The following is an 8,483-nucleotide window of genomic DNA, read 5'->3' on the forward strand; positions in this document are numbered from 1 at the left end:
TGGCTGCCTCAGCAGAGCGAATTTGTAAACACAGGATGTTAACCCTATGCCTGCTGCCATGAAAGCAGGAAGTAGACACACTGCAGATTTATTGCAGGATTTGTATCAGCTGTAACAAAGAAATGTTTTTCTTTAAAGGTCATTATGCTGTTGCTTATCTTTTAAAGCAGAGAGGAGGTTCTGAGTTCAGGTCCGCTTGAATTCACGAGCAGCTGACGGCGGTGGATTCCCTGCCCGTTAGCTGCTCCTGTCCTCTGGCCTGGCACTATTGGATCACTCTCCCTTCCCCAAATGAAGTTGCACCTGAGCATGTCTGTTTCTGTCCTGAGGCGTGGCATGAGACGGTTATTAGCTGCGGGGTGACATGCGGCGTCACCAAACACTGCCATTGTAATTGCAGCTGTTAGGCGCTAGTGGCCATCTGAGGGGAGGCTGAACTGCCCATCGAACGTGGTTCAGCCTCTCGTGGAAAAGAGGCCTAAGAGAGAGATACGATGGCAGCTTCCATAGTCCTCTCACTACAAGCTGAAGTGACGCTGTATGAAGGATCTCATTTATATGTGTGTGCAGATACCAGCGGCAAAGGCCGATACCCATTATGCAATATTTCAGATAAACAGGGTTTTTTTCTTTCCAGTGACTAACTCCCGTGACCTCGCGATGTGGGTTCAGGCGTGCGTTCACATAAACTACGCTTAGCGTCACGCAGTGATAACCTTCCATCACATGGGATCGCTTGACTTCCCGTTCGTGCCTGTCATGTGACATCGCGTTTACCCGCCGGCTGGAGGGTGGATCATGGAGTGCTTCCTCCATTGGGTGATGAGTGTTCAGCTTAAAGGAGAACTGTAGTGAGAAAAATATGGAGGCTGCCATATTTATTTCCTGTTAAACATTACAAGTTACCTGGCAGCCCTGTTGATCTATTTGACTACATTAGTGTCTGAATTGCACCAAAATCAAGCAAGCAGCCAATCCTGTCAGATGTGACAATGTCAGAAGCACCTGATCTGCTGCATGCTTGTTCAGGGGCTATGGCTGAAAGTATTAGAGGCAGAGGATCAACAGGGCTGTTAAGTCAAAGCAATTTTGGGAACCTGGAGTCGATGGTTTCAATAAAGTGAGGAGTCGGATGATTTTTAAACCAAATCCATAGCTTTTGTAGAAATTGGACTAAGGAGTTGGAGCAGTTTGGGGTACCTGGAGTCTGATTCGGTGGTTTCATAAACTGAGGAGTCTGAGTCGGGAGATTTTTGTACCGACTCCACAGCCCTGATCATCAGGACAGCCAGGCAACTGGTATTGCTTAAAGGATACTGCAGCCCACAGGCTGCAGAGAGATAAAACCTGCAAGGTGTAGGGAAAGATGAGGACATACTCACCGCTCCCCTCACTCCCTGCCGTCGGGTCTCGCTCGCCAGCCACAGCTCCCGGTACTGGCCGACTCCTGACCCAGATATACTGCGCCGCGCATGCGGAGTATGTCCTGTAATCTTCGCTTCTGGCGTCGCATCATGACGCCAGAAGTATGGACACTCCCCCGCCTCCTGCGTGTGCGCTCCAGCGGCTCCACTATGCTAGCTTTATATGCTAGGGGGGAGTGTCCGTACATCATGATGCGACGCCAGAAGCGAAGATTACAGGACATACTGCGCATGCACAGCGCAGTATGTCCGGGTCAGGAGTCGGCCAGTACCGGGAGCTGTGGCTAACGAGCGGGACCCGACGGCAGGGAGTGAGGGGAGCGGTGAGTATGTCCTTATCTTTCCCTACACATTGCAGGTTTTAGCTGCAGTATCCTTTAAAACGAAATAAATATGGCAGCCTCCATATACCCCTCACTTTAGTTCTCCTTTAAGAAAGACTTGCCTGTAATCCTGTGTTTTGAATGGCTGACCGGCATCCTCAGTGTGTGGGTGTGAGAATGCCTTTTTAGTCCTGGCAAATATTTTGTTTGTTTCTCTTTTTAAGTGTTTCATAGCTGTAGACCTGCCTGTCCTTTTATTTATACTCTGCGGTTGTTGCCCCGGCTGTCACATGACATCACATCTGTCACCTGGGTCTGACACACCTCAAGCTGCAGTTCATGACTACGGATAAGAAAGATCTGCCAAACCGCAACCATCTGAAGCCCAGAACTCTGTTTACATACACTTGTAATTGTGAACCGGGCATGTGTGACATGGGAGGGGATAATAGTCCATGAATTCTGATCCAACTCTGCTGAGAAGAACCTTCATCTGTGACGGTCAGCAGTGAGGTGGGGAGGCTCTGACCAGCCACCAGGTCACTTTATTGCCCATGTCTCTGACTGTCCTCAGAGGAGCTCACACTCTAATCCTACCATATTCATAGTGTTATGTCCTGCCATATTATTATTATGTATTTATATAGCACTTACATCTTCTGCAGCACATTAGAGTACATAGTCATGTCACTGACTGACCTCAGAGGAACTCACACTCTAATCCTACCATACATGTGTCCATGTGTAATCTAGGGCCAATTTAGGGGGAAGCCAATAAGCTTATCTATAATAGGATGTGGGAGGAAACGGGAGTGCCGGATGAAACCCACACATAACATACAAACGCTGTGCAGATAGTTTCCTAGCTGAAATTCGAACCATGCTGCCCATATGGATAAGGATGGTGCCATCTTCATCCCCTTATAATCCATGCCAGTTACCTGGCTGTCATGCTGAGCTATTGGATTTAGTTGTGATTAAGTCAGAGCCCTGGAACAAGCATGCAGCCGGTGGAGTCAGAGCCCTGGAACAAGCATGCAGCCGGTGGAGTCAGAGCCCTGGAACAAGCATGCAGCTGGTGGAATCAGAGCCCTGCAACAAGCATGCAGCCAGTGGAGTCAGAGCCCTGCAACAAGCATGCAGCCAGTGGAGTCAGAGCCCTGCAACAAGCATGCAGCCAGTGGAGTCAGAGCCCTGCAACAAGCATGCAGCCAGTGGAGTCAGAGCCCTGCAACAAGCATGCAGCCAGTGGAGTCAGAGCCCTGCAACAAGCATGCAGCCAGTGGAGTCAGAGCCCTGCAACAAGCATGCAGCCAGTGGAGTCAGAGCCCTGCAACAAGCATGCAGCCAGTGGAGTCAGAGCCCTGCAACAAGCATGCAGCCAGTGGAGTCAGAGCCCTGCAACAAGCATGCAACCAGTGGAGTCAGAGCCCTGCAACAAGCATGCAGCCAGTGGAGTCAGAGCCCTGCAACAAGCATGCAGCCAGTGGAGTCCCACCAGTGTCACAGCATCTGATCTGCCTGCTCATTCTGGGCCAGTGACTTGTAGTTTTAGAAGTGAAGTATCAGCACAGAAGCCAGGCAACCAGCATTTCTTGTAAGGCTGGGTTCCCATCTGCAGCTGCACCTCGAATGGACTGCAGGGGGGACAGCGGATCCGTTGTGACCTGTTTCAAGGCGGATGCATTTCAACTATAAAGGCCGGACTCCACAGGGATAGTGATGCGAATGTGGCTACCTAGCTGCATCGCATCACTTTGGCTGGCGTCCGCGTCACTTCTGCATCTCCCGATGCGGAAGTCAATTGAGATGGGCTGCGGGCGGATGCGGCCGTGCGAGGATCTGCAGCATGTTGCAGATTCTCGGATCGCTCTGCACAATATCCACGCAATGGAAACTGTTCTATTGCCGTGTAAGTGTTTCAGCGCACCGCTTCCAGTGGACACTGGCCCTTAGCTATACGGGATACGCATCTTCTTGTGAAGGAAACTAGCGGGCGGCACAGAAGTGCGTCTGCTCACCGCGATGGATCAGTCGCAGAATGACAAATGTGAGCGGATCCAATTTATGGGATCCGTTCAGTGTCAGGTTTGCGATGCAGTGACACCAGGGTTGCAACGGTATGAATTTGAACGGTAACAAAATAGCACAGTATGACGATATTAGACAATTTGGACCCGGGCCTCCCTCTTACATTGAATAATGTGCCCCCCCCCCCCCCCACACACACACACACACACACACACACACACACCAGTATGGTAGCCAGATGTGCTCCACTCCCTCGGCATACATATGATTGAGCCGCCAGAAGATTGGGGCACAGGGTAAAGCTGTAAAACAGCTCGCCCTTGTTCCTGCAGAAGTCCTGGAGGTGTTAATTACTTCCCCCCCCCCCCCCCCCCTTCCAGGTCACCATGGATAGTGGGGAAAGGTGTAATTCAGCTTCTAGCTATTGCTGGCAGCCACTGTAGCTGTTATTCCTATTACAGCCTATAGCGGCGCCAGCTGCGTCCAAATCTCCTGCACTGTTTTTACAGAGTTCCACTTCCTCTCCCCCCACCCCCCCCTTCCTTGTATGGTAGCCAGTTATAGGTGCCCCCCAGTATAGCTAGTTAGGTATAGGTGCTCCCCAGTATGAGTAGCTAGGAATGGGTGAAGCCAGTAGCAGGTGGCCACAGTATAGGTAGCCAGGAATATGTGGCCACAGTATTGGTAGCCAGGAATAGGTGTAGCCAATAATAGGTGGCTGCAGTATAGGTAGCCAGGATTAGGTGTAGCAAGGGATAGGTGCAGCCAGTATAGGTAGCCAGGATTAGGTGTAGCAAGGGATAGGTGCAGCCAGTATAGGTAGCCAGGATTAGGTGTAGCAAGGGATAGGTGCAGCCAGTATAGGTAGCCAGGATTAGGTGTAGCCAATAATAGGTGGCTGCAGTATTGGTAGCAAGCAATAGGTGGCTGCAGTATAGGTAGCCAGCAATAGGTGCAGCCAGGGATAGGTGCAGCCAGTATAGGTAGGCAGGAATAGGTGTAGCCACTAATAGGTGGCTGCAGTATTGGTAGCCAGGAATAGGTGTAGCCAGTAATAGGTGGCTGCAGTATAGGTAGCCAGGATTAGGTGTAACCAGGGATAGGTGCAGCCAGTATAGATAGCCAAGTGGGGGAAGGGGGGACGCAGTGGTGGGGGTAAACAAATATTCACTTGCCGGGATCCTGCTCTTGTGTACTTCTTCCCAGGGGGTGCTGGTACAGGGAGATGGAACGCAAGAACAGGAAGAAAGAAATAGTAAGTAGTACACGTGAGCAGGATCCCGGTAATTTAGTATTTGTTTCACCCTGCACCCCTACCCCACAAACCAGTAAAGTATGATTGTGCATGGTATGATTACCATACACACTCAAACCGCGGTATGCCGGCAACCCTAGGGGAAACAGACAACATGTTCTGCTCAGTTGGGAGCACAGCCTTAGGGAATGGAGATGAGATCCTCCAAATTCCTCCACGAATTCCCTATTCATGTTTGCCGTTTATCTGCCAGCGCGGTGGCGTAGTGGTTAGCGCTCTCGCCTTGCAGCACTGGGTCATCGGTTCGAGTCCCAGCCAGGTCAACATCTGCAAGTTGTTTGTATGTTCTCCCCATGTCTGTGTGGGTTTCCTCCGGGTACTTTGGTTTCCCCCCACATCCCAGAAACATACAGATAAGTTAATTGGCTTCCCCTAAAGCAGGGATTAGATTGTGAGCCCCTCTGAGGACAGTTAGGTGACAAGACAATATATACTCTGTACAGCACTACGTAAGATATCGTCGCTATATAAATACTACAGAATACGAATAAAAAATAATACACAGATTTCGCCTTATAGCTGGGTGGATGTGGTGCCTCCCGCTCGCACTAAGCAGTTTCCGCAGTGAAGCACGTGTTATCCAAACCCAAACTCGCCCAAGTTCTGCTGCCAGATGGGTTTCTATGGTTACATGATGTTCTGCCAAAATCCACCAACCATCCAATGAGTCGGTGTTGTGCCAAGGAAGAGCTTTCTCTCTGTTTTGTGCAACCATGGTTGGTCAAAATGGCCAAATACAGACCGCTACGGCCAAAAAAAGTCCAGTGCGTTGAGATTGTAAGCCTCTGGCCGGGCCCTGCACCCCCCACCCCCAGTGTGTCCAGCTTGATCATGCACCCTCACTGTCAGACAGTCCTCTCATGGACTACAACAGACTCTATTTTTTAAGTTGGACATTTGCATGATCTTGTTTTTTGTTGTGAGTTCCTTGTATGTCCTCAATTGCAAAAATGCCTCCTCATTATGTAGCTTTAGTTCCATGTTGTAATAGGGCAGGTTGGGTGAATGTTTGAGGGTCAATAATGATCATTCAAGACCCTTTACAGTAAACGGTCTACTCCAAATCTAGTGGATGACCAAACTGCTGGTCAGAGTATGGTTGTCTACCTAACATAAACCTTTCCTACAAATTCAAAACATGAACTACAGCTCTGATTTGCTGTGATCACAGCACATGATCATGAATAGCAAATCAGAGACTTGCATATCTATCACCTGACCACACTGATCACATGCTCCTCCATGACTTCTCCTAGACATGATCATCACTAATCAGAGAGTTGCATATCTATCACCTGACCAGACTGATCACATGCTTCTCCATGACTTCTCCTAGACATGATCATCACTAATCAGAGACTTGCATATCTAGCACCTGACTACACTGATCACATGCTTCTCCATGACTTCTCCTAGACATGACCATCACTAATCAGAGACTTAAATATCCATCACCTGACCACACTGATCACATGCTCCTCCATGACTTCTCCTAGACATGATCATCACTAATCAGAGACTTACATATGTATCACCTGACCACACTAATCACATGCTTCTCCATGACTTCTCCTAGACATGGCCATCACTAATCAGAGACTTGCATATCTACAGTATCACCTGACCACACTGATCACATGCTTCTCCATGACTTCTCCTAGACATGACCATCACTAATCAGAGACTTACATATCTATCACCTGACCAGACTGATCACATGCTTCTCCATGACTTCTCCTAGACATGACCATCACTAATCAGAGACTTACATATCTATCACCTGACCAGACTGATCACATGCTTCTCCATGACTTCTCCTAGACATGACTTACATATCTATCACCTGACCACACTGATCACATGCTCCTCCATGACTTCTCCTAGACATGATCATCACTAATCAGAGACTTGCATATCTAGCACCTGACTACACTGATCACATGCTTCTCCATGACTTCTCCTAGACATGATCATCACTAATCAGAGAGTTGCATATCTATCACCTGACCAGACTGATCACATGCTTCTCCATGACTTCTCCTAGACATGACCATCACTAATCAGAGACTTACATATCTATCACCTGACCACACTGATCACATGCTCCTCCATGACTTCTCCTAGACATGATCATCACTAATCAGAGACTTGCATATCTAGCACCTGACTACACTGATCACATGCTTCTCCATGACTTCTCCTAGACATGACCATCACTAATCAGAGACTTACATATCTACAGTATCACCTGACCACACTGATCACATGCTTCTCCATGACTTCTCCTAGACATGGCCATCACTAATCAGAGACTTACATATCTACAGTATCACCTGACCACACTGATCACATGCTTCTCCATGACTTCTCCTAGACATGGCCATCACTAATCAGAGACTTACATATCTATCACCTGAACACACTGATCACATGTTTCTCCATGACTTCTAGACCTCACCATCATTAGTTGGGTTGATAACCTCCATGTCTTGTTTTGCTTTAGGGGCCTGGCTGTTGCTCGGACCTGGCCGTCTCCTTTCACTATGTGGATGCCACCACAATGTACCAGCTGGAGTACCTGGTCCACCATCTCCGGCCGTATGGATACAAGTTCAGATACGACCCTGACACTCAAATCCCGCCGCCCGAGAAGAATGTGAAGGAGGCGGCTGCAGACGCTGCTAAATCTGAATGAAGACCACCGCTTCTTCCAGGAGAAGGTACAATGCACTGAGGCTTCTGCTGCGAGACCAGCCTCCGGGAATTCTGGGAAACGCAAACTCTGCTGACTTTCCATACAGTATGCTGGATTATCGCAGGCTGTAATTGGATGATTCCTGGACATATCGAGACATTCCCTCCAGACTGTGCAATGTCTTCCAATCTTTCGTGTTTTAATCTCCATGGTGATGTTTAAAAGATCCATTTTGGTGATCTTATGAACTCGCTGAAAAAAAAAAATCCTTTTATTTGACAATCAGATATTTGTACATAACTTGCACAAAATAATATAAATTAGTTTTGGAGTGAAAGTGGTTTTTGTTTTGTCCTAACCTGCAAAATGAGCAGTGCCGGTTTTCTGCTGGAATTCAGACCTGTGATCAGTAGACTTGGGCATGAGCTCCGCAGTCGGATTCTGAACTAAACGGAGCCTCTAAACTTGTGGGCTACGGCAGAGGAATTCACTCTCCATCGTCGCTGCCTATAGCTGCTGCGCTCCACGTCACATTCTGTCATTCCGATACTTCCTCTTTCAGACGTGGAAGGAGGAAGTATTGGAGAGATGGAACATAACATGGAGTGTTATAGGCGGTGACAAGGATAGAAGGAAAGCAAAGAGGAATGCACCTTGTATGTATTTAGAGTTAAGCGGCCAGAGCTGCATTCCTA

General features: G+C 48.4%; 1 protein-coding gene across 3 annotated transcripts in view; it reads left to right on the top strand.

Moving 5' to 3' along the window:
- The window catches only part of C1GALT1 (core 1 synthase, glycoprotein-N-acetylgalactosamine 3-beta-galactosyltransferase 1), a 37,412-nt gene extending 29,287 nt beyond the window's left edge, over positions 1-8,125 (top strand). For all 3 annotated transcript variants that reach the window (XM_068235070.1, XM_068235071.1, XM_068235072.1), the window contains one exon: positions 7,597-8,125. In XM_068235070.1, coding sequence (XP_068091171.1) covers positions 7,597-7,788 — 192 coding nt within the window. In that variant the 3' untranslated portion in view covers positions 7,789-8,125. The remainder of the gene's footprint in view (positions 1-7,596) is intronic.
- Positions 8,126-8,483: the final 358 nt, after the last annotated feature.

The sequence above is a fragment of the Hyperolius riggenbachi genome, chromosome 5, assembly GCF_040937935.1.
Source record: "Hyperolius riggenbachi isolate aHypRig1 chromosome 5, aHypRig1.pri, whole genome shotgun sequence".
Classification (NCBI taxonomy): Eukaryota; Metazoa; Chordata; class Amphibia; order Anura; family Hyperoliidae; genus Hyperolius; species Hyperolius riggenbachi.